The sequence below is a fragment of the Poecilia formosa genome, unplaced genomic scaffold (genome assembly GCF_000485575.1).
Source record: "Poecilia formosa unplaced genomic scaffold, Poecilia_formosa-5.1.2 Scaffold97, whole genome shotgun sequence".
NCBI classification, from domain to species: Eukaryota; Metazoa; Chordata; class Actinopteri; order Cyprinodontiformes; family Poeciliidae; genus Poecilia; species Poecilia formosa.
This window is the reverse complement of record NW_006800036.1, coordinates 1,316,925-1,343,506: the sequence shown is the minus strand read 5'-3', so window position 1 is coordinate 1,343,506 and position 26,582 is coordinate 1,316,925. Positions and strand designations below refer to the sequence as shown.

Here is a 26,582-nt window from a genome sequence, read left to right as displayed (position 1 = left end):
AAAAAAACATTTACACTCTTCTGGTCCTTGTTTTTACATTGCATCTATTGTCGTCTTCAAATTTTGGTAGTTCAGCATTTGCTTGGTGGAAATGTTTTCAAATTGGTAAAAAAAAATAAAAATACACATTTGCTAAGTCTGTGAGGAATTTTAACACTCGTGAGCGTCTGAAGCAGCTTCCAATGAAACTATTCAGACACCTCAGGAAAATGTTTACTGCTTGCATGACTTGAGCTAACTCATGGTATCAGATGAATGTCTCTATTAGATCATATGCAGCTTTGATAGGAGTTGGTTCCTATAAAATAAGCAACTAATTTATTAAATGTATATAATTATTTCCTTGCAGGATGTTTGTGGATGGAAATTTAGCTACATTATAGTTAAAGTGTGTTATAAGTGCACGGGGGAGATTAAAGCCTAGGTTTCCTGCGCTTTTGAACAAACTTTCTTTTATCCAAAGCAGCATGAATGGAAAAACTCCAACTTTTACTGTTATGGACAAATTTGGCAATGGCTCACCAAGGGATTGGGCCCAAAGTTTCTGCATTATGCCCTTTTATATTTATTTAATTTTTTTACTATAGTCTATAAAATAATTTGGTTTATCAAATCTTTATTTTATACTTTGCATTTTTTAAAAAAGTGTTTCTTTTATGCTGTATAAAAAGGTTTTGGTTCTCTGAGCAGTTTTTCATTTTGATGGGACATAATTTACTCTGTTGCCACTGGATGTATTATTTATTTCATTATCTTTTTAGCTTTACTTCTGAGATCCTCATGTTTTAATTTTAACTACGTTCTCTTTCCGATCCAAACAAAATTTTGTTGCGCAGTTTAAAGAATCTGGCAATAATCTGGCATTTTTATGATACATGCACTGTACTGTAGTTTTGTGTTTGTGCCCAACTCTGCTGTCTTTTAGACTTTAAACCTTCAAAAGTGCCCTGAACCGAGTAGGTATGGGTTGTTTTCCTGTGTAACAATATACAACTATTTCAAATTTTTAGTTTTAAAAACGCTAAAATTTCCCATTATACTGTTGCTAGATTTTAAATTGTTACTGAGATGCCAGAAAGAGAGTGAAGGTGATCAGATGCTGATGTTTTCAAAAGTGTACACACCCGGGATGTAACGCAAGACATTTTGACATGTTAAAGAAATTGATAAATCCTTTCAAAACCTTTTTCAGATCTAATCTGACGTTTACTCTGCACAGTTAAACTGAAAAACAGAGATCGCCGAAAAGATGTGAGAAAAACGCAAAAACAAATGGTTATATAATTATGCTTTGCAGACTTAAATGACCTTTTTGATTCAGTTCCAGTATTCAGCGTGTTTAACTTTACGCCTTTCTTCACTTTGGGAGTTTCTGGCATCTCTATTCTTTAGCTAAAGCTATAGTTTGTGGAGAGGCTACAACTGATCACAATTCTGTCATTGTATGAAGGTATGAGTCAGGAGAAGGGTGGAAAAATTCAATGAACAACATGGGAAAACAGAAGCATAACAAGACATAAATAATCATCTGTATTAGACATCAGGTTTGTACTGCAAAGCAGGATGCTGGGCAGAAGATCTGCAGTCCAAAGTAGTCCAAGTCCAATTAAAAGGAGAATGATCAAACAAATCTAAGCATCACAAAAATAACAACAATTACCAAATCGCACATTACTTATAATGAAATATGGTGTTGGCAATAAAATGATAAGGGATTGGTCGTCTTCAGATTGAACTTGGGTTTTTGCAAACCCATCAGTTTATGCGCAACATTTGCTATATGAAAATGACAGTCATTTTTCACCTTAAGAAAATTTAAGTTTTGGAAATGCCTAACTAGAGTTAAAAGATAAACCAGTGTTATGCAGAGTGGAGTGGGCAGATATTCTTAAGTCATTATGTGGGAATCCTACCAAGGAAAACCAAATGCTGAAGTTTAATTCACCCAAACAATGATAGTTTAGGGTGTGCAAACGTATGCAGCAAGGTTAATGCATTTTTATACTTTGTCTAACAGACCAGTTATATTTTCAGTTGAGTTGTAAAGGCAGGTGTTAGATTATCTAAAGAAATTGCTATAAAAAATATGTATCATAATTTTTTTTTTTTTTTAATAGGGATGTGTACACATTTGAGATCCACTGCATATTATTGTATTCCAGATGCAGAGGGAATAATTGATGCTCTTTAGTTTTGAATAAAAAAAAATAAATACAAAAAATTAAATTTAATATAGTGAAACTGGTATTTTTCTTAGAGGTTATCACACCGGCCCAACGCCTGAATAGACCTCTGTAGATAACTGAACAAACAATCCAGCAGTAAAGATTTATGTTCAAATTGGTCTCTGTTTAACTATTTGTCTTCCAAAAAAAAAGATTTCATTCAAATGAGGCACCAGACTACACTGAGTGTGCAACCTCTTCTTCCATGAAGCAGTCACATGTGAAGCACAAAAACAAATACAAGCAAACACTGCCATTAAATACCAAAACAATAAGACTGTATTCCACTCGTATCGTTGTGAAACTAAACAGATCATCCAGGAGGATCCTGGTGCTGACTGTCATTAAAAAACAAAAAAAAAAAGAAATACCTTAAATATCGGATTTCAGATATTCGTTTTTCTGTTGGCTATGCAGCCACCAGAAAAGCAAAGGTCCAAACTTACAGTTTATTTATTTACGTCTACAGAGCTTCCTCTGAAACGTGGAACCATCAGTGAATCAGAACAGAAAAGTCTACTGCCGTCTCCAGCCAAAGGCACTTCACGCTGCTGAGCATGACGCAGACGAGCCGTCGGACCACACCTGCTACAGTATACTCCATCATCATCATCATCATCATCATCATCATCAGCGTTTTTTGGTTTCGGATTCATAAAAGAGGGAAAGGGTGCAATCTGTAATCCTGACGCAGGAGGTTCTAAGGCTTCGAGTCAGGGCGGTCGGTTGTGGGTGGAGCAGTGTCTCAGGTTTTGGCGGTATGGACATTAAGGCTCTACTTTGCTGGTACAAATACTGAAATAAGGAGCAAATGTTAAAGTGAGAGTTAAACTAAAGCCTATCTAACAGCTGGACAAATTATGTAGTAAAAAGAAAGAAAAAAAAATCACAGTGATTTTCCAAGAAATCCGAACAATATGTTTAAAACTATGATCTTGGTGAGTTGGATCACGTTAATAATCCTTCGTCTCGGTCTTTCTGTGCTGGATTCAGTTAGACCTGGATTAAAATCTAAAGGGCTTGATGAAGAGTCACCTGCTGCACAAAAAGGTACCTGAATTTCTTCTTGTTTCCCCCCGCCCATTATGCGTTTATAAATTTTAGATAACAATCAAGGAATTGAAATATAATCTATATGCTACAATCAATAAACAAGATCCCAAAATTTTAAATGTTTTTTTTTGTGTGTGTGTGTGTGTGTGTGTGCGTGTGTGTGTGTGTGTCTTTTTAAGGAAAACATACAAAAAGGTAAAAACTTCATTCTTTCTCTTTGGGACAAACCTCTTCATTTGTGCAAGAGCTCAACTGGAACAACCCACAGAGTCTATCTGTACACATCCAGATCTATAGTCTACTATACCATAATGCAGAAATGTCCTTTTCTCCAGCAGGTTATTGATGATACACAGGGTCTGACCTTCGGTACGTCTTGGCTGAGGAGGGATTTTTCTCCACCAGGGGGCGAAAATTGTTTTTTTTTTCTTTTCCTTCTTCTTTCTCTAGCTTTTCCCAAAGGCTCTGAACACGAATCCCACTTATATTCCCATGTTCACACCCGTAAAGTTCTGATGTGCTCAGAAAACTTAATTAGTGGGAGAGATGACGACTGCTCCTCATCCCAGGGAGATCTTGGGAAAAACCAACCATGTTGATTCTCACAGGGTGTCATGGCTACACGGTCACCGCCTTCGTTGATGGCTAGTTTATAAAGTGGGAGTGAAAATGTAGCCATTTTTATCCTTGACTGATTAAATTTTTCTTCTTTTTTTTTTGGTGAACTGAAATTTTGGTAGTTTTTTTTTTTATTATTATTATTTTTTTAAGGGATCTATATCTCTCCCTTCAGTGTCACCATGAATAATCACCAAGCAAAAGGCCATAGATGTGCATTTGTTAACGAGGTGGAGTGTGTTATTCCTTGACAAGTCGATAGATGTGGTGCTGTGCTCCGTGGTCGTTGTTCGACACCTCAAACACACACGCCATGCACAGCAAGGTCTCCAGAGTGTCTCTGTTGCTCACCACCTGGATGTCAAAACAGATAAAAAAAAAATGCTTTAAAATACATTCACCTCCAAACATTTTAATTTTCATTTAGGCAAGCATCTAAAAGTTGAGGAATAGTTAACTCCAGAAGACTCAGACACGCCACACAGAAAACTACTTTGATGTTTCTAAAAAAAAAATAAAAAAAAAAAAGAAAAAGGCTGGCTACACATTATGCATGTAAAAAATGCCAGGCATTTTCAGAGTCCTTGGTCGTTTTTGCTCATTTTAAAGTAGAAAAATTTGCTATAAACTGATGTTACAGAGGGCAGGAATTAATATGAAATGTGTCAGCTTCTGACGGGAACAGTGTAATTGGGTAAGCTAGATATTCACTTACTGAAATATATCAAACATTGTTACATAAAAAAAATACATATTTAAAGTACCGTATTTTCCGCACTATAAGGCGCACCTAAAAACCTTCAATTTCCTCAAAAGCCGACAGTGCACCTTATAATCCGGTGCGCCTTATATATGGACCAATATTGAGCCACAACAGGTCTAGCAACTACAGTAAGCAGCCGCCGACTTCATTTTTCGCCCGTAGAAGAAGAAGCACGCGGTGCATGCTGGGATAGTTGTCAGAACACTGGTTTGTAATCTATTAATGAAGTTTGACTGACCTATCTACCTACCTACCGTCTAGAATCAGGTCGTCTGCAGGTCATTTAGCACCGCGTTCTCCACCAACATGCTGTGCGCGAACGGAGAAGGGTGACCATCGTCCGGCCACGCCCCGGCCCAGTCGTGGAAGGCTCTCCTCCCGACAGGAGTCGGACTGTTTTGTTGACATTCCTTTTAGTGCAGCTCCATCTAGTGGATGCATAACGTAACTCCAGCCTCTACTGTAGCATCTATTCTATGCACCTTATAATGCGGTGCTCCTTATATATGAAAAAAGTTTTAAAATAGGCCATTCATTGAAGGTGAGCCTTATAATCCGGTGCGCCTTATAGTGCGGAAAATACGGTATATAAAAAAAAGAAACTTAAATTAATGGTTTTATTTTAAAGCAGAAAGGTGTTTCATTGTCGTTGCCCTCACCAGCAGAATCGTGAAGTTCTCCAGCACGCTGTTCATCATGTATTTCTCCGGAAGGTGCTTCAGCTTGTGGATGAAGTTGATCATGTATTCACACATGGGAGAGCGACTGATTCTGTAGACGAACCGTCCATTTTCAAACCTGGCATGCTCCGTCTGTTGGACAGCCGGGAGGGAACAGGGTTAGGGTGATTTCTCTTTGTTCATTTTACCTGTCACTTCCATATATGCTCTTCTGAATGGTGCTCATCAGCCCCAAATCGTTTGGGGAAAATCATCTGAACGCCTGCATTTCTAAAAGTTCCAATTGTGAACTTTAGTTTGGCCAATTAAAGAAAACATTTTCATAGAAGGTGTTAGGCTATGTTTAGATATTTGTAACATAAAAACTGGATGAAAACACAGGTGATGGTATGTTTACTGAGTGTGTATTATAAGAAAAACCTTGCATCAGCAAATTTAGGAAATGTTTCTTGGTTTATCTGAAAACAAAATTACCTGGACGAATAATATGTTATTGTTTTTTTTTTAATTCTGTAACAGCTCATCACTCTGCCAACATGTCAAATTGGTATAAATCCCAAATAGCTTTGACCATTTCGTTCACTTATCAGTAAAACTACAAAAATATGCTTTGAACAAGGATAATTACAAACCTGAATTAAATTAATTTCTATATTTTTAATCAAGTTTGATAAAAAATAAATAAATAAAACAAAATTAATAAATACATCAACGGCATGTAAAAAAAAAAAAAAGTTGGGGTCCTACTCACCTCCACTTTCTCGACCACCTGCTTGCCGAAGGAGCAGACCTTTGTGGAGCAGGTGATGGTCATGCTCTCTGAGCTCTCGTACTGGCTGGTCACACCATAGAAAGCTGCAGACTCATCCTGCACGATGTAATTAAGATCCGCCTGAAGACAACACACACCCCCGAAAAAAGATCAATTAGGACGTTGCAGGAATTCATCTAAGAAACGACCTAGAAGATGATAAAATGCGACATCAGCACAGCTGCATTTCTAGGAGTAAGACAACAGTGCCCTCTGGTGGTAAAATGTCCCTGCATGTACTACCGGTCATTCAAATTAAATTTGGCAAAAGTTATATTTGGAGGAATTGATATAGTATTTTTTTATGTCATGGAAATTAGAAGAAAATTTTAAATTTTATAGCTCAGGTTTCAAGAGTTGATTTTTTTTTTGTTTGTTTTTGTTTTTTGTTGTTGTTTTTACAGGTTTTGAGAAATGATTAAATGTTTAACAACACTTCCCAAGTGGGAAAACAAAAGGTTCCTTGCAGAAACTAAAGCACTATAACTTTAAGAGGCAACAAAAAAATATTTTCAACCGAGACATTGAAGCTCAGCACTTTTTAAGACCCTTCGGAAACTTAGTTAATTTGTTTGTTCTGTCATACGAGTTCTGGTGAAGTTGTTGGCGTTAACGCGATATCTGTATTCATAGCTCTGTTACTAAAGAAGAAAAATGTTTAATCAGAGCATCGAGAACATGCTGTACCTGGATTACAGGTCGGGAGACGTGGGAAGGGTTTGTCCCTTTCTGTAATGAGTTCTCTAAGGAGCACTGAGCGTCTCCGAGCTGTGAGCAAACACACACAGATGCACAAACACCATATGCTACACCACCAACATTGTACAGCAGTCATCCACACACACACACACACATGCATGCGCACACACACACCAAGATCAAACTGAGCTCTGTTAAAGCAGCAGATTATCAGAAACATGCTCCATTGTGGTAGATCTGAGAGCTTTTTAATTAAATTCAGAGAGGAGGCTCTCGACATAATGCACAAACTCGCTCTTTGTTTGAGTATATCTCATCAGTTCTGCTCTTATTGTACACCGAGTCCACTTCACTACTCTGCAGGTTTCTGCCCTCCTGTCTATGAATTCTGCTGACCGACAGCTTTGCCGTCCATGCACAGAAGGGATTCTCCAGTCAAAGTTTTCTAGCAGCAGTCAGGAAGATGGAGGCTATTTGCTTTGAATTCGTCTCTGACAAGTGAAGTAGTAATCGGTTTTTGTGCCTGTTGCTGAGGTTTTACCAAAAATAAAAACCCAAAGCAATAAAACTGAGAATATTGAAAGAAATTAACTGCTAGGTATTTATTGCCTTTTTAAGTTAAAGCAAAACAACATTTTCCAAAAGCAAACAGGGCTGTCATCATTTCTAAATACTATCCTCTAAAAGTTTTGTTTTCCATGCAACTCAGATATGTGCTGAGGTTTGAACCAATGATGTTGCCATGGCATTTCATTGGCCTGTGGAAATGTTTCAACACTGAGAGCAAGTGATATAGATTACCATAGCAACAGGTTGATGTTTGCTTTATGTCTACGCCACTGCCACAAACTGGACTGGAGCAGTTTTTGATTTTCTTTTCTGATTTCTCTTTAGGATTTTGATTATTACTTTTTAAATTGAGTCAAGTTTTTTGGAAAATTATTTAATTTAGGACAACGTAGGGAGTTTTATCAGGCTAATTCCCACATTCAGAATGGTGATGCTTTTCAGTTTTCTTGTACATGTAATCAGCCATATTGGGATCCTTTTAGTATAATTTCAATGTTCTGGAGTTGATCATTTTCTTTGTAATGAAAAATAAAACTCAGTACATAATGTCAAAGAAATAATCTGATTGGACAGCTGTGGCGGTGATGAGCTACCATCACTGTGACGGTGATGGTGCGCGTGACTGGGAAAAGTTGAAGGTAAGTTTTTGTTAGGAAACGACTCATTTCAAACGGTTCAGTTTGATAGTTGCCTATACGACCATTATTATAAAACCAAAATAAATGGCTTAGTTATTTATTTTTTTATCAAACCATTAAACAACCCATTATTTATAAATCGCCCTTGTAAAAAATAAAATGCGTTTTAACAGGTGAAGCTAATTTCTGCCAAAGCCGGTGAGTGTGGCTCAGATTCGATGCGATTCAGTTGTATACATACACTACAACAAACACACCTGAATCAGATGAATGGCTCATTTCCAGGCCTGTGTGGAGCTGAATGATGTGCTGATGAAGACATTCAGCCATTCGACTCAGGTGTGTTGGAGAAGGGATGCATGTAAAAGTTGCAGGACGGAAACTCTGGAGGACTGGACTTAGGCGCCTCCACGGTAACGTGAAAAAAGACAAAAACTCATGATTTATTCAAATGATCCACACTCACCAGCTCCCCCCCCTGATTACGTGACATAAGCATCGTTCCTGAGACTTCAGTCTCAGACGTTGTGTTGGAGTCGAATTGAGACTTTGAAGCACGAGTCTATATAAAGTCTAAAGTTTGCTTTTGTGAATTAAGTGTGATGCAAGCCCACGTTACCCCGATTAGTCTCGTTAGTATCTAGAACAATTTGATGTTGTTTCCAAAAAAATTACACTGCTATTCACATCTTATGTATGGACAATGAACGCAGTAGATTCTTCATATGGTTAAATTGATGCACCTAGAAACAACATCACAGTTGAAATACAGTAAATCCACCCTAACGTATAGATTTATGTTGCCGTTCAGTGACTTAAAGTGCAATACCTCTGACAGTCCATAGGGGGTAGCTACAATAGACTCCCATTCTCTTTCATAAAACGCTGAATCAATAGATGTTCCCCATGAGCTAGTATGGCTTCATTAGCTGAACTCACTCCTTATAATTGGTGTGCTGGTGGCAAGCAGTGTTAAACTAGGGGATGACCTCATGGTGGCTGCTTAGTCTTTCAAACACCTTGATCTGTTTACTGCACTCATTGGATACCACAACGCCATTAATGAGCTCAGCAATCATGTGCTTCATCATCTGGTGCTAATTCTACATTAGATTTTGTTTTTAAAGTCTGAGTTGGGAGTGATTTCAGAGCGTTCTAGTTGCAAGTACTATTATCAATGCAAGCCTATAAAAAAATCTCCCAGTCTTGTGAGTTTTGACGTCACCCGCAACACGCAGAGTGTATGATCACAGTGGGGTGTAAGCAAGATGAAAGCATGGATCCACCCTACCAAATATTAATGGTTCAGACTGGTGATAGAGATGAGGGTGGATATTTTCTTGGCACACGTTGGGGCCCTCAGTGCAAATTCAGCATAGTTTAAACACCACAATCTTCTTCAGTTTTGTTGCTGAACTTGTGCATAAAATTGCACATATTCTCATGGCCACATCCAGTAGGGTAACGCACAATATCGCAGATTTTAATGCAAAACCCGCAACTGCACTTCATATCACAGCTTGTAAAACACAATCTTGGTAGGTATGTCTTGGTATTTACATTGTTGTAAATTTTACCCAGCTTGGAACCTATAAATAATAACTTAAGAGTAAAAGTGAAGCCATTGAACCTGGCCCTCAATATACACTGTCCTGCCTGTTCCAACACATCATGTCCATAGAGATAAATGACCTCGTTTGCTTATCAAGTTCCGAAGACGCAAGTTAATATCCCATCAAATTACAGCAGTTTTGCTGAGATACATGCCCGCTCAGGAAGACTGATTGCTAAGTCAACAGCTTAATGCAGTCACCTGTCCACTGTCGCCAGATACTTGCTCAGGAGCAGAAAATGCAGCAAAGTCAATGACTTGGCAATCCACTGGATCTTCTCAGATACATCTTTGTTAATTAGGAAAATAGGATGAATGCATTATTACTGTGATGCAATCAATATCTAAATGGAATCTATGTAGCTGAATTTCATTATCTAAAGGTTTAGATATTGTTGGATTGACTGGTTATGTGTTCCGTCATAATCAGAGATTTCGTGACGTGTCTTTTGGATGACGTTTGTTGCAAACTGGCACTAAATACATAAACTGAAATAAACACAGCTAGAGTTCGTCTCAGTCTTAGATCTCATTAAGAAAGCCGAGGGTTATGTGTGCGTCCATGGAGTTTTGTAGCTGTTACTGAATTTAAGACTTTATTACCTGCAGGAGAGAAAAGTACCTGGAATTTATACAACTTGACCTTTTCTTACTTAGGCATAACTTTGTTATGCATCAAACATAATGACATTATCTTGTCTCAAGGTTCTGGGACTTCATTTGTTTTGCTAATATATTCTGTACAGTAAAAGCAATAACATACTTTCAGCCCAATCTTGAACGTCTACCTGTTCTTCCCTTCACTATTACAAAGTTAAGAAATGCTATGTATATGCTAATGTGGAGTCATGTGTTTCCTGATGGCGTATATAAATATAAAGCCCATCGATTCTTTCACTTGTTAAACTTGGTTTGCAGAAGGCAACCCGCTGAGTCACAGCTGTCACAGATGAGTTATTTTGAGGGCAAAATTCTTGAAAGTTCTATAAATTGGCCTGAAGCGTTTGGAGAAAGAACAACGAAGTGAGAAACATACTTTAAACACGCGCACGCACGCACACACGCACACACACACACACACACAGGAGAGGCAGAGCAACCTCTGAGTCAGGAGGTGAGCAGGTGTTCAAACAAAGCGACTGAGCTTTCATCAACCCACCACCTCTATATCCCAGGTGGAAAGACACAGCACACACAAGTACACCCACACACACACGCACGCACACACACACACACACATACACACACACACACCTGGAAGTGCAGACAAAGACAACCCTGCATGGAAAAGTACAGAGCACTTTTACAGTGAAGGTAATTTGCACTTGGGCAATTTTTTTAAAAATACTCATAGGACAGAAATATTTTATTTTTCAAAAATCAGATTATAAAGACAAATTAGCACATTTCTTTACCCAGAACTTGATAAGGTAGAACGCGTTCTGCGGGCCCTTGCTGAAAAGCTCCTTCAGACCTCCCTTCTTCTCGGGGAACTTGTCGTAGATTTGCCTGATGTCCACACACTCCAGCAGCGGGTCGCTGTAGCTCGGGTTGCTCTGGCTGATGTGCACAAACAGGTGCTTGTTGTACTGCAAAGAGGGTATAGGTAAATCAAGAGTTGGAAAAGTACATTTAACATCCTCACATCCATTGTGCCAATTTTCTCTGTAACATGTGAGTCACATCAGTCTGAATCTTAACATTTTAGCAATAAACATGTTTCAAGGTTCTGAATTTTACACATGTGGGTGATGATAAAGATGAAAACGTCTGGTAATGATGATCTGTTTGAAAACAAAAACTCGTGAACTAACAATGAATTGGTCGGTGATCCAAACACAGAAGTTGCTCAAACCAAATTTAAAGCATCACTTCTAAGCCTCTTTACAAATGTTTCCCATCTAATCAGATGTTAGCAAAATCTCACTCTTTAATTTGTTTTCCATGAAATTTCAGAGAAAAATGTATACTAATTAGAGTTCCTTGGATTATATTGAGCATATAAATTGCCCCTCCTCTGCATGTTGCTGTACATTGTCAGTCAGCTGACTGAGAAGAAGACTAATCTACATTTCCCTCTATTTTAAGGAAGAGAGGAAAATCTGGTTTGGAAATATTTTCAGTGACAAAAAACACCAACAGCCAAGATGTGCAAAATAAAAGCAGTGCCACCCATTATTTTGATTAAAGGCACACTGTTAAAAATAACACAATTGACAAGCCCTGATGACTGCATCCTGCTGTGTTTTTGTGTTAGAATGATCATTCTGACTCTGATCAAGAATGATCTGTTTTGTAAAATTTGAAGGCACGACAAGCGAATTTGAGTTTAAAAATCCAAGTTTTAAACTACGAATAAAAACCCGAGACATTTGTCAAACTAATAGAGGTTAGTTATGGATTTTCGTTCCACTGTGACGTGGTCTGCCTTTAAGGACGCTTCCAGCTCCGTCTATTTACAGTAGAATAAATCATGCGGGGAAGGTGACGCCGCTGCACAATAGAATCCATTTCAAAGCCATTGTAGAACATTTTTATGTACTGTCCAAACAGAAAGCAACAAGATGAATGCCAGCTGTCTGTGAGCCCAAGGTAGAAAAATGACAATGAGTCCCCGATGTGGCAAGATGACAGATAGGCTGAGCAGACGGAGAGATAGAGCTTTACAAAGGTTATTCATACAAGGAGACACACAAAGGGCTTTAATGCTGTTCTCTGCTGTAGGGTTATCTGTCATCTCTGTTTATAGGACAATAGGGAGTGCTTATTGTAGACTGCTGTCTCTGTCTGTGTGCGTGCGTGGGTGTGGGGTTGTGCATGTGTGTGCGTGTGTGTGTGTGTGTGTGTATATACTCACGGCTTCCTGATCCCTCTGTGTCTCTAAGAAAGATGAAAACTCCACCAGTCGTAGTTTGGTGGTGCCGATGGATCGCCCCTGCCATGCTGGCTCTCTGTGTGTTTGGGCTGCAGCAGCAGGCTCGTAGGCTGACCAAAAACGCACCAAAACACACAGTTACAAACCCAAATCAACGCCATCATGGCGCTGATAGTGTCAGAAAATATTTCTGAAAGTATCTTTTTGTTTTTTCCCGCTGCTGTGCTTAGCTACTTTTTTTTTTTTTTTTTTTACTGGATGGAGCCATTTAACCAGAAAGTGCACTGTTAAACTGATGTACTCTTTATTTTCCACACCATGTAGAAGCTGAAGCTGAAGATGATTGACTTGTATTTAAGATAGGAACTTTGAAAGCTGTTAATCTTAAAATGTGTTCACATTTGCATGAGTTGTTGATAAGATGTTTTTATTAATATTATTAATCTGGAGATCTTTACTGAAAAAAAAGACAGTCTGTTACATGACTGTGTTTTTGTGATTAATGATGTAAAGCACTTTGAAATGCCTTGCTGTTGAAATGTGCTATACACATAACATTTGATTTGATTTGATTTAAATGTTTGTATATCCTGTTGTGGTTGCTGAACTGCAGCGGTTGCCAAATCACACTTAAACATAATGTCATGGGAACATTTAGGTTTATGTATAATGGTGGTGGAAATCTTTCTAATACAAGTTTAGTTTCTAAACTTGTATTAGTCTCTAAACTAATACAAGTTTAGAAACTAAACTTGTATTAGTTTAGTTTAAAACATTAGTTTTAAACTAATGTTTAAAACTAATGTTTTAAACATTAGTTGGGAGTCAAAAACAGTACGTAATTATTAAAATTAATTTGTTTGAGGGGGTTCTCCTGTCAACAGTTCATGAAAACAAATGTGAAATTAATTTAAAAATACCGCTACGTTAGGATTTGTAAATCGTTTAAAAAATGTGTCAACATCTCATTTATGGTGAATAATGAAACAAATAGCCCAAATAAATGTTTTAATTTGGAAATTCTGATTTAGGTGGCAATAATATGCTTAAATAAATTTAAAACAAATATATGACTTTTAAATAAATTTTCTAAGCGTAAGCGTAGCGCTCTTAAATTATGAGAAAAGTCAGTTTGACACCGTTTCCCTCTTTTTCGACCTCCTTTGCGAGACAAAGACGGTAGTTCAAGGGACCCATGTGCCTTGGCAGTCAAAGACCACCCTGCGGTGAGGAAACATCATAAATGGCAGGAGAGAGAGCTGACGGTCTGCTTTACAGAAAGAAGATAATTGTCCCATGGTCCCTCTCACCTGCGATTGTGGTGGTCCCTGCTGTCTGCACAGGGTAGGCCTGCTGGGAGAACGGCTTGATGCTGAGAGATTCAGAGAAACACACAAGAAAGCATTACACACACACACAAAAAAAAAAGACTGGAAGAAGAAGAGACATAGTGGGACCAGCCTTTTTGTACTTGCATTACACAAAAAAAAAAAAGTTTTCTGTTCTCTGTCGTGTCTGAACCAAAGCAGGAGCGAAGAGGTCAAGAGCAGCTCTGCGTTCAATGAAAGCTGCCACAGCCCCGATTGCTGCCATTCTCATCAGATCCAATAGTACAACAGGCAGTGAAATACTATGAGTTATATTAACAGACATTAAAGCAAGAGAAGGAAGCAGCAGGAGGCAGGCTTTAAAATTTCCACCTAATTTTAAACTCAACAGGTGGTCGTCAAGTTGGCATTGACTAGGTAATCAGCGTTTGCCAATATGATGGCAGACAGATTCAACGCATCAGCCGTGTGAATTAATCAAGTTAATTGTTTCTGAATCATAAGCTGGGACAATCATGCAGATACAGTCTGATTATAGATTCAGATGCATAATAAATGAAACTGAAGTCTTTGATGTTTTTCCATCTCCAGAAAAAAGGCATTCTTCTCCATATCTTCAAAATCACATTGATGCCCTCAATACAATTTTGTATTGATGAAAAAGAAAAAAAATTAGAGACGTTGAAAGTAGCCCCAATTGAAAGATGTTGTTAGTGATGAGGAACTAAGGCCAAAATAATCTCCGTCTCTGGTTAATTTTATATTTAAAGTAACATTTTAATCCTAAAACTATTTTTTTCCTGACTGAAAATGCTATTAATATTTCAGAAGATATTTCAGAGATGAATCCTTACAGTATGGGATGAAAGTTGGACAGCAATTAAAACTAGGCTTTAAGGCTCTAATAAAAAGCTATTTAAGAGAATGATATAAATACATTTCAGTATGCTATTGTTCAATTAACAAAACAAAAACCTAAATTATCTTTTTTATTTTTCAAACTTGACATACATTGTTCGGTTATCATCTTTAGAGATGCCTGTCAAAAATCCTATCAGACAAAAACATCATTGAATATATATATATATTTTTTTTTTTATTTTTTTTTTTATTCCAAATCTGCCACACATATGAAGGTTGAAGGGTGAACATATAGTCTGCAGACATTTGGGTGTTTGGATTTAGAAAACGTGACATCACCAAACAGTAATATTATTGTCTCCTTAAAGCTGAAGCACTGTGGGTATGATGGCACTAATCAATGCAGCAATGGAAAATGACCTACAAACCTGAAGTACAGTTTTCTTGACGTACATAAAGGTCACAGTAAACCTCATGTTTTTTTTTTGACTATGGGGAATTCTGTCAACATTCAGAGTATAAACCTGTTGCATTTACTGACACTTTTTTCAGTCTTAGATAATGAAGGCTAACAGTTCTTGTTTAGATTTTTAGTCTCTGCTGCTTAACCAAAACAACGTGCCTCCTTCCTATTTACCTTTGTTACATTTTTTTTTTTGCCTTCATTCTGCCAAGCTGATTTTGTAGAAAAAAAATAATAAATAAAACTACATGATGGAATAAAATAGATATAGTATTTGATAACAAAATATTAATACATGTTTTTTCTTTCTTTTTCTTTAATTAATTTGCAACAAGTGAAATTTGAGAACCCGAAAACATGAGGATTTCCTGGAAGGACCAATGAGCAGCTGAATTTACAGCAGTGAGTTAGATAAGAACGCATTAGAAATGTGACTCACTCCTCTGTGGTGGAGCTGGACTGCCCTCCTGGAATCATCCCCTGCCACAGCTGAAAATAAATTCACGTATTAATGTACCACACGGTGAATGCAAACTGCAAATGCAAAGCAATGTGCTCGTTCCTCTGTGTAACCGGCACCCATAACTACGCATGTGTGGCTAATAGATTATTCAGACAAACTGCTTTATTGTTATCCCCGTTCCCGGCCACGTATTTATTTGCTGAGGACAAACGCAAGCGTGTCTCTGTGCAACCGCGCGCGCGTTGTACCTGAGCGTTGCCGGGGAAGCTGGCTCGCACTATTCCAGGCAGCAGCTTGCTGTGTATGGCGGTGGCCGAGACGATCTGAGCCGAGGACATGGACGAGATGCTTTGCAGAGCTTTCTCCTTGGCATTCTGGTCCTGCACGCAAACACAGACATCAACGCCATCGTTATTGTGAGCGTGCATCGCGCTCTGAACTGAATGGCTGCATAGTGTGGGGGAATATATTCAGCAAAAATGTAAGTTCCACAAACACAAAAAAAAGGTTGCAACAATCATGAATTGTGCGGTGAAGCTTAATGCAACACAGTAAAAGCAGCTGTTGGCGCAAACAGTAAGGAAAAGCATATCAGATATTTAACCTTAGGGTAAAAGCAGCATGGAACACAAAACAGCTGAATGAAACAGAATTAGAGGCACTGTGATAGCTGGAGAATCACTAATTGGCAGCTTCACTCAAGTTAATTGGCACAGAGAGAAATCTCCCCTCCTGGGAGATATAATAATATTACAGAAGGTGCTGAGATAGGAATCATGCTGGATTTTCATGTTAAATACCAAGATCCAGATGCCGATCTTTGATTTTTTTTGTTTCCAATTATTCCAAAAAACCCCCCAAACATTTTTTATTATGGTTTTTTGAAGTTCTTGTTGTTTGGTGGTTCGTGCTTTTTTTTCTTATGATTCCTTTGTTGATAAAAGCAGGTTATTTTAAGGAAATAAAACAGTAATTTGACAAGCAAATTTCCTTAGCTGAAAAACAAAGAATTGCTTTGTGTTATTTATTCCTTTAATGAATCTTCATGAATTCATTTATGAGTGGAATTTAAGTTGGACTTTTTTTTTACCCATTTTATTGGAGACAGTGAAGCTCAATTATGAAAAATTTTCCATGGGTTTTAGATAACTTTACAATTATGACTGTTTCAACCCTCCAATAACTGGTCACAGTGAAGAGGATCAAATTTACATAAAAGTGTAAATAAATTTATTTTAAGTTTGAGTGTACAAAGACAACAACTGACTCCACGATGCATATGATAATCTGTCTTTGCAAAAGGGATAAGGTAAACAAATCAGCTTTTAAGTTTCTTCTGGTTTATTGGCATGTTTTCTTTGTGTTTGTTTTTTTTTTTTTTAACAGTTCTGGGTCGTAACTTAATCCAGCTTAAAAAAAAGAAAGAAAAACTGCTTCATAAGCAAAACGTAACCCTATAACATGATGCTGCCACTACCATGTTTCACTGAGGGTATAGTAGTGTACGTTATTCCAAACTCATCTAATAGAATTGGGTCCAAATGTTTGTTTGGTTTAACTAGACCTTAATACATTTTTCCACAAAATCATTAAAGATTTTAGCCTGGCCTGCATGTTTTTTTGTTGTTGTTGTTCTTTTTAAAGAAAGCTTCTACCTCACAAGCCGATTTTGTATACAGACGACACACTAGATTGTTGTAGATCACATAGAGTAATCACCACAAATCCCTACAGCTACTGGCTGCCTCCCCGACCACTTTATGTTTTCCCTTTTCACAAAGGTTGCAAAATTCTCCCTTTTTGTAACATCACCAACATTCCATATTTTCTGAGCTTATTGATAGTGGTCTTTGCTGTGCAGTAGAACATATATATAATGCTTTAGGGTTTAGAGCGAGTGTGTAGACTTTTAAAATCCAACGTCAAGTCAAGACATATTTACTCTCGCTTTTAATAAGCCTTCCATCATTCATTTTATGACAGCAAACATCAGCTCAGAGTTTCCGGCTAGACAACTTCTCGGAAAACAAGCTCCCCTTTCGTTGCTTTAAATAAAGTTAATTACAGTCAATGACAAGAAGGAAAGAAGGACAAGACACGCAGGGTAAGAGATTAATAGACTTAAGAGGTGGAGATGGTAAGAAGAGGGGAGGAGAGAGAATAGGAAGAACTGAATGAATGTAAGGAAAGAGAAGAATGGCAGGAAGAGGAGGAGGAGAAAACCCAAACAGGGGGTAATTAGACACCTAGGATACTGGAGTCACTGTGACAGGCATCCTTCCAGTCACAGTGAGGGAGAAACACTGAATTTAGATTGTTCTTGCTTATTAGGGGGAAAGAAAGCTATCTGGGTTTGGTGGCTTTTCATCCTGCTCTTCCAATGCAGCCATCAGGACTGGTCTTTACATAGCAGCTGTTTTTCTTCCAAACAAGCAGGACTTGCAAAACAACACTTACTGCGTGATAAGAGACACTGAACAGGAAATAAATTATCGAACAAGAAAGTTAACGTTGCGGATTCCCATCAGCCTCCCCCATACCTTTAGTTTGGACTGAAACTCCCTGGATTTTCTTCTGGCCAAGACCTGGATGTGACTGGATACCTGGCAAGGAGAGAAGGAGAGGAGAGGAGGAAGGGAGGGTGGAGGGTGGAAAAGAGGAGGAAAGACCAAACAGAGAGTTGCCATGGTTATGAAAGGACTGTTGCTATACTAGAAGTGTACACACAGACACACACTTCACACAATGCACTCCCCTGAGAAGAGTGAATAGACCCATCTATGCACATCTTTTGAGAGGACAGAAAGACACCTGAGAACAGGGGCCAAGATCTAGACTGTACTGCCACGTTAGGTCCTGCCCAAAAATCTTCCAACAAACTGGGTTGTGTGTGAAAAGCAGTGGCACCGACATATAGGAATAACTAACAAAAACATGTTTTTTTTTAGCCTTATTTCTTCTGTAGCACAAAACCTGTAAACTTCACTTATCTGTACGAACAAACAAACTAGGTTCTACATTAGAAATTATGCTGCTAAGGTTTTACATAATGACCTTTTAATAGGAGGAATCTGGGGTTACCACAGCAATAACCATGTTTCTATGTCTTTCAACAATGTTCACAGTGAAAGTGAAACAGAGGAAAGGTGCTAACTTTAGCCTAGCAGTTAAGCAAAATGTGTCTAAACAAAAGCCAGAGGAAGACACGAGTTAATTGATAACTTGTGTTGAGTCGGGCATATATTTAGAAACAAAGAGGCTCTGGAGCAGAGACTCTTCTTATAGAGGCTGTGCTGAACAGTGAGTAGGCTGAACGGGGCACAATTCCTAATTTGTTCTTTTCTTTATAAGCCTGCATACCATAAAACCCAACTTAACTCTTACCTCTGTCAGATTTAGGTTTAATGTAATCTTTTAGTCTTAGCAACATGTTTAACATGTTCTCGAAGGCCGGCAGCTCAGACAAGGGTATACCTAACATGACATACCACTTTTAATAAAAAAGTCATTTAAAATGTAAATGGTTTGTGTTCTTTTTCATTGAACACAAACCATTTTATTTTGTTTTTTTTTATCTTGTTATAGTATTTAAAACAAATTATATGGTTGAAAACATTTATTTTAAATCTAAGCATACAAAGTAAGAATTGTTTCTAGTCCTGATTTGTTAATGAAATCCTCTCCTGATCAACATGTTGCTTCTTCTAAAATTGTTTACAGAACTCTAGTGGATTTAATCAACTCTCACTGTCCAGATTCAACCTTGTGATCTACGTGAAACTAATAGTTTGGCAAAAAAAAAAAAAAATAATAATAAAAAAAAAACTAGTAAGACAGTAGCTGCCAAATTCTGAAGTTATGGGTTCTCAGAATATTAATTTCATTAATTAAATCAACAGCTGAGTTCACAGAGGTCACAATAAATTATTTAATAAATAATTTTAACTTTAATAAAGTTATTTATCTAAGAAGTGTTTTCTAAATTCTGACATGCCATGGTTGTAAACTGGAGAGATATAAAATAATGCTTTAAATTTTCTGTAATTTTCCCTCTTTCCTTGACCATTCTACTTTCTATGCCCTTGTTTCAATTGGTTTGGCATCATTATCACATAGTGGACGTTCTCTACAACATCCTGTCACACTCTCTGCAGACAGAATGATTTGACTGAACACGCACTCCCATAGTTACCTGTTTCCTTGTCCGCGTCTTGCCAGTTCGGAGTTTGATGTATCTGGCTATCAGCTCGTTTCGCCCTGGAGGAGGAAGGAGACAGAAAACACACTACTAAAACACTTTTCTTTTTTTTTTTCTTTTTTTTACCTTCACATACACACATTTGATCTGTTGCTTATTCTCAGAAACAATCACCAGTAGAAATCATATGACCCTGACAAACAACTTAGTGGCTGATTAAGAGCTGTTGACCCACTGATCCTGTGACGTGCACTTTCACATGGAAAGGCTATAATCACCGATACCCCTGTTGAGTTCTCCACACACTCACCAAACACACACACACACACACACACACACACACAAATCACACACGCAACGGTCCTGAATACACATGACCCAACAATGCAGGCATTCATGCGGACCGGCCGTCCCCTGATTAAAGGAACCAGCAGGCCAGCTGTACTTGTGCTTACGTGTGCGCACATATGTGCACGCACAGATGCAGATACACACATACTTACAATACTGAATAATTCAGCCCATTCACAAGGGAGCACAGCAAACTCAGCATGACCTGGCTAGTATAGATTAGTAAGGAAAAAGAGGGCACAGAAAGGAAAAAAAAAAGAAAAAAAAAGTGCTTCAAATCCAGAAGAAACCAGAGACAGAGGCGTGTTTGTGCGCTGAAACATGGTAGAAAATTTCACAGGCAGCCTCCGCAGTCAGACCCACAACAACTTTAGAGTGATTAAAAATTGAAGTCGCAGTTTATTTGTGAAATGAGATAGATTTGCAGATGCTGCGAGTGCTGCTAACGAGCTGATTTGGAGCCGTTTGGTTTGATTTGGGTCCTCTCTTGGCCTGTTTTCTGTTGCAACCGAGTGGAAAAGCAAAGTCAGGCCAGCTGGCCAACTGATGGTCAAGATCTGCACAAAGCCAAACCTCTACACACTACCCAAATGGCTCACAACAATAGCCCTAACTAGCAAGCAGATGGTGTTTGTGCATTTGCATGCATGCGTGTCGGTGTGTGCGTGCGTGTGTGTGTGTGCGCGTGTGTGTGTGTTTTCTGACCAGTTCTACTGTCACTGAGATAGGGAGCTTAGACTGATAAAATCTACAGCTCCCCATGCAGGTGTTTTCCTTCTAGCAGTTGAAAGCTGTGGCTGACGACAGCATGCACGCAAACATCAATGTATATACATTCATGAGCGCTAGCACACGCACACACATGCACATGCACACGCACACACACGCGCACAGAGCCCTGGCTGTGGAGGCTGACATCTGACTCCAGAGGGGCCAGCTGGTCTTTCTAGGAGGCTTAACGGTGAATTATCATCCTTCACTAACCCTGCGGCACACATCCCTCACTCTTGCCCTCCCCTCTTTCTCGAAAAACTCTCCAGCCTGCAAACACACACATGCACAAACTTAACTCCCTCCCTCCCTCCTTCCCTCGCTCTTTTCTTCCATCCATCCGTCCGTCCTCTCTGGTGGCTGTTCCCTTCCCCCCTTCCCTACTTCTCTGCTCCCCCTTGTAGTGAATGGGCTTCCCTTCTGCTGCCTCTCGCTTCCTCCCTCTCTACAGTGAAAGACTTCAAGGCCAAAGTCAGATGGTCATTAACCGTGACGAACAGAAGCAACCTCCTGCTCTCCCTCCCCTCCGCCTCTGGGCCGAGGCCACTCGGCGTGAAAGCTGACATTCATGCAGGCCGCACACTCGAAAAGTAGGAAAAAAAAAAACAGTTGTAATGTTTTCATGCGATTGTGACTCATTTTGTTTGGTTGATGTTGGAACATGAGTTTGAAACAAAAAGATGAAACTCCACAATCTCAACTCCCTTTTTTAAAGTGAACTCGCCTAAGTTCTGCATGAGCGTCTCTAAAACAGCAGAAACTTTGGGGAAAAGTTCTGCTAATTTGCATTCAGAACAAGCAGAAATCTGAGAGAATGGGTAATTAATTCAGGAAAATCCCCAGCTTCCTGTGTTTCATGTAGTTAGAAATGGATCTTCCCTCTTCCCGTCTTTAGAGCAGTGTACTGTGTTGATCTCCTCGCTCAGTTTGCAGAGTGATTAAGAGCTTCAGCTGCTTTATGGAATAGCTTGAAAACCCCTTTCAGAATAAGGTCAAATCCTGGGTGAGTATACTTGCCAACAAGGCTGCAGCTGAGTGTACCGAGTACCCTGAGGTGACCCTGAGGGCCACAGGGGCCAGACTCTGGCTCACAGCTTGAATTTACCGCCGCGTTGCACCGAGCTGGTGCTTGTTGCAACATCAGCAGGGACATTTAAAGTGTTGAAAGTACTAAGCTCTTAGATCTCATCTAATTTGTTTGAGCTTTTTTTTCTTTCTTTTCATACCCGTTTGCAAAAATTATAACAGCTGTGGTTAGAAGTTAATCTTTGACTTATTACCAACAATCTGCCACTTCCTGTAAAGACTCACAAATCCCTGTGAATGATTTGTTGCCAGGTAATGTAACCTGCACGGCGTAACAGGTGGCGAGGTGACATCAGCAGTGTTTACTGTGGCTTTTCTGAAGACGGCAACTTTTTTTTTTTAAATGCAAAACTTGGCATTTAAAAAGAAAAGCAAATTAAAACAAGGCAGTGAATCTACATTAAGATTTCATTTTAAAGAATATTTGAAAAAAAAAAGACATTTTGTTTCATCTTCTGCAAGAATATAATCCAGACAATTTTATTTCTGCTATTATTATTATTTATTTATTTTGGTCATCTAAAGTTTATTTACAGATACTTTGAAAAAATTTTAATATTCATTTTCTCCAAAGGTAAATATGATTAAATTAGTTGTAGTGGAAAGATTAACAAGAGCTGGCGGCCATTTTTACTGAACAGTTTGAAGGCAGCCATGCAGACTTTATGGTTAGAAATTATTTCCACAACTTCAAGCTTGGATAGCAAATATTCTGTCACTCAGGCAGTGCCAATAGAGTGTTTTTTTTTCTTTTCCTTTATGTTAAATGTTATATTTTCTGACATTCAAAGACATTTTGAAGGTAAGGCTTCTTTTAAACCACAGTAGACAAGCCACAACAAGCCTGACTTGTTAAACATCTGACTGAAGACAGTCCAACTAAACAGCTAAGATAAACTTTTGCTTTAACCAAAAAAAAAAATTATAAAAAATACAAGATTCTTTCAGGAAAAAAAAAAGCTTGCTGTGCCTTTTTGCCATCTCTGTCTTTTGTAATAGACTGATGCAAAAAAAAAAAAAAGAAGAAGTAAGAAAGAAGAGAATTCACTCAGAATTTAACCAAAATCCCAAGCAGACTGCAGTTTGATTAAAGCCCCATCGCTCTCAAATACTTCACACTCTTTTTATCCCTTATGCTTTTCCTGGCCTGTCTCTTCAAAAAAAAAAAAAAAAAAAACACTGTCTGACTTGATTAGGTCACCTGGATAAGATGTGTCAACAACCTGGACACAGAGTCAACAAGGTAAACAAACAGGGTTGAACATGCCACCCAGGCAGGAAACAGACACGGTCCGATTGATCAGAGACTGATCAATAACACAAAGGGGCTGGAGAAGGAGTTCCAGTATCAGTGGGACCTGAGCAGGTCAGCCATGATGAATCCTGACAGGGTTATATTTCAGCGTCTGCGACAATCTGAGCAGGGTCTGTTGTCCCCTGGACTGCTGAAAGAAATTAAAGGTACACTACGCTGTTTTTGTCTACACGTGAAACAACCATAAAGCACCATTAATGATGCCTTGACAGGCATGCCGAATTAACTTTTGTTTTAGGAAATTGCTGGGAGGCAGTTGCATGAAACCAAGCATGTTTGCATAATACAAATGATGCTTGAGGATTATTTTCTTGTTCACTGAGCGACTTCCAGTGCCTTGCAAATATAATCATACTCCAAACTTCTTCACATTTTGTCAAATAACAGCTGAAAACTATAGTGTATTTCATTTGGATTGTATGTCATAAATAAACACAAAATAGTGCATATTGTTAAGGTAAAGAAATTATGCTTTTGATTTTTTTTTTCTAAAGTAAACATAAAACGGGTGTCACAATTGTATTCAGTCCCATGGAGATAATATCATGTACAGCAGCAAGAGTTCTGATGTCTCTACTACAGCTGCGCATAGAAAGATTAACAGCAATATCAGTTCTTTAGAAAAAAATAGGATTAATCAGATTGGATGGAGAGCACCTGGCTAACAATCTTGCCTTAATCTCTCAATTGAATTTGGATTTAAGTCTAGACTACATGATTCTAATGCAGCTCTGGGTGTACGTTTAGGGTCTGTGGCCAGAAAGAAAGTGAACTTTTGTAGCCATTAACACATTTGTTTTCAGGACTGTCTGACTAGTTTCCCTTCCCAAGCAGAGGAAAACCATCGCTAAGCACGATGCTGCTACCTCCATGTCTCATAGAGGGGACTGTCTCTTCAAGATAATGTCCAATGTCTTGGACCTACATTTTGCATGTAGGCCAGAAAATGAACCATGGCATCATTTGACCAGATAACCCACTTCCACATGTTTGCTGTGTACAAGCGTTGTGGTAAAATGCAAATGTCTGTTCTTGTGGCTTTCTTTCAACAATGGTTCACCTCTAGCCGCTTTCCACCGAAAGGGAAAACACAAGCATTGTGCGATCAGGAACGGTGTGAGAAACAGTTCCTGGAGAACTAAAAAGTCAGTCTAAATTATAAATGCCGTAAAATTAGACAGGCATTGAGACGACTGCGGCTCAGTGAGAGGAGTAATATCTTGCAATTGGTTCAATTCCATTTGAAGGGGCTTGAGCGTGTCAGACTGGGTGAATGTGGCTCAAGTACTAACTAAACGCTATGAGTGCTCAGTTAGAAATGTCATGGTTAGGTTGTGGTTAAGTGGTTGTAGAGTCTAGTTGTTCAGGACGTGATAGAACATTATGCAAAAAAGTTTTATTTTGAAGAAAATGATCACATTTTGGAAGGAAAAAATAATAGTTGGCGGATCAACAGAAATTCTTTATATGATTTATCAATATTTTCATCTAACATGATGTTTGATGCAGAGACACTAAACCTCTGACCTCTTCGATGCTGTTATAAAAAACAATGATTCAATCTACATAAAATACAGAACAATCTACATAAAATACAGGAAAAAAACAGTGTAATAAAGAGATTTGAGGCTGCGCTCTACATATAGAGAGTTAAGAAAAAAAAAGAAAAAGAAAAACAGTAAAAGGGAGTCGAAGGGGGACGCAGCTGGTGGTAGCCAGAGGACCATCTGTTCATCAGTCTATTAGTTCAAACACACAAATACTCTCCCACTTCTGTCACGCTCTCGTACTCATACACACACACGCGCGCGCGTGTGCGCGCGCACACACACATACAAAGCAGTACAGCATGCCTCCATTTCCTCGCTTTTACAGCTTATGTTTCATTCCCGTTTCTCTGACACTTGATGCGCCGTGAGACAATCTTCCATCTCCACCTTCTACGTGGTTATTGTCACCGCCGCCTCCTCACACCAGAAAATTTAACAAGTCAGTCAATCGATGCCTGTTTTTCTTGTCCGAGGATGTTTTTTTTTTTGTTTTTTTTTCAGTAGTAATATATTACACATGGCTCTTATAAACAGAGATAAAAAAAAAAACAATATATCCAAACAATAAAAGTAGAAAGTTGCCATCCTGAGGGATTTGAAACGCCAACATTTAAAGCATCTAAGCTTTAGTAAAATAGAGACATTTTGTAAGAAATTACAAAAGGTGTGTGCCGACATCTCAGGCCAGCTTAAGCTACTCACCGTACATCTTCCCTTCATCTGACAGTATAATCTTCCTCCTCCCACAGGGCGGATATATAGCAAGGGCCTCCTGGAAGCTCTGCTCGATGTCTGGGCTCCAGACCCCCTCAGGGTCCCCATCCATTGTCTTGTCCCCTCCTGAATCACTGAGTCTGTCCATGTCCTCACCGGGACTCTCACTGCCACTCCAGCTGCTGCGCTCCATACTGGCAGCTGACGGTGCTTAGCTGATGATGGTGTTTTGATTTAAAAAAAAATATATATATGTATATATATATATATATATATATATATATATATATATATATATATATATATATATATATAAATACTGGAAATTAACTTGTAAAGGTGAAAATTAAAAAAAGCTATGCCCAAAGGTTGTTATTCTCTCGGTATCGATATATTTAAATGGCAGCCAGGAGTGGGAGAAAAAAAAGTCAGCCAGTCGGTGCAGAAGCAGAACCCAGCATCAGAACCTGCAAAAGAAGGAAGACAAAACATTAGTTCTGCAGATGAATCATGCAGACATAAAATTCTATTAAAAAAAAGAAAAAGAAAAAAAGTTCCTTGGCCAATTTTATTTCTATGTTTTACCCTTCTTGACATTCAATCTGTTTTTAGCTGAAGTTTGAACAGTGTGAATCCCTGAGGTGCTGAATATGTCATCGTCCAGCTGCTCACCTCTGCTCAGGAAACAGCTGGATTTCACTTTTAGCTCCTCTTGTTGTGTTGTTTGTTTTTGAATATGAAGATAAGATTCTACAGCATTTGTGCAAGTCATCAAAAAAACAACTCTTTCGCTGCTCTTTCCTTCCCATATTTAGCCACTCATTTAAAAAAAAAATTATTATAATTTGTTGTTTGTTGTTTTTTTTTTTTTTTTTTGTCATTTATTTAAATAGCTTTTATAGCAACATGTCATAAGCCTGTATCCCAACTCCTAAAAT

General features: G+C 38.5%; 1 protein-coding gene across 1 annotated transcript; it reads right to left on the bottom strand.

The window, feature by feature from the left end:
• On the bottom strand, positions 1–25,904 carry tead1a (TEA domain family member 1a). Its single transcript, XM_007558575.2, has 11 exons — positions 25,633–25,904; positions 19,852–19,916; positions 18,200–18,262; positions 15,908–16,039; positions 15,636–15,685; positions 13,855–13,916; positions 12,527–12,654; positions 11,085–11,258; positions 6,091–6,231; positions 5,319–5,471; positions 1–4,250 (listed from the first exon to the last, which is right to left on the bottom strand). Exons 1-11 carry the CDS (start codon positions 25,835–25,837, stop codon positions 4,137–4,139), a joined length of 1,287 nt encoding a protein of 428 aa, XP_007558637.1. The 5' UTR covers positions 25,838–25,904; the 3' UTR covers positions 1–4,136.
• Positions 25,905–26,582: the final 678 nt, after the last annotated feature.

Bases quoted from the DNA above. Each gene is read 5' to 3' on its own strand.
- tead1a (XM_007558575.2), bottom strand. From the start codon at position 25,837: ATGGAGCGCAGCAGCTGGAGTGGCAGTGAGAGTCCCGGTGAGGACATG. The intron at 15,686-15,907 runs GTACAACGCGCG...ATTTATTTTCAG, and splicing joins GCTTCCCCGGCAACGCTCAG to CTGTGGCAGGGGATGATTCC. The intron at 5,472-6,090 runs GTGAGTAGGACC...GCTGTCCAACAG, and splicing joins AGGTGGTCGAGAAAGTGGAG to ACGGAGCATGCCAGGTTTGA.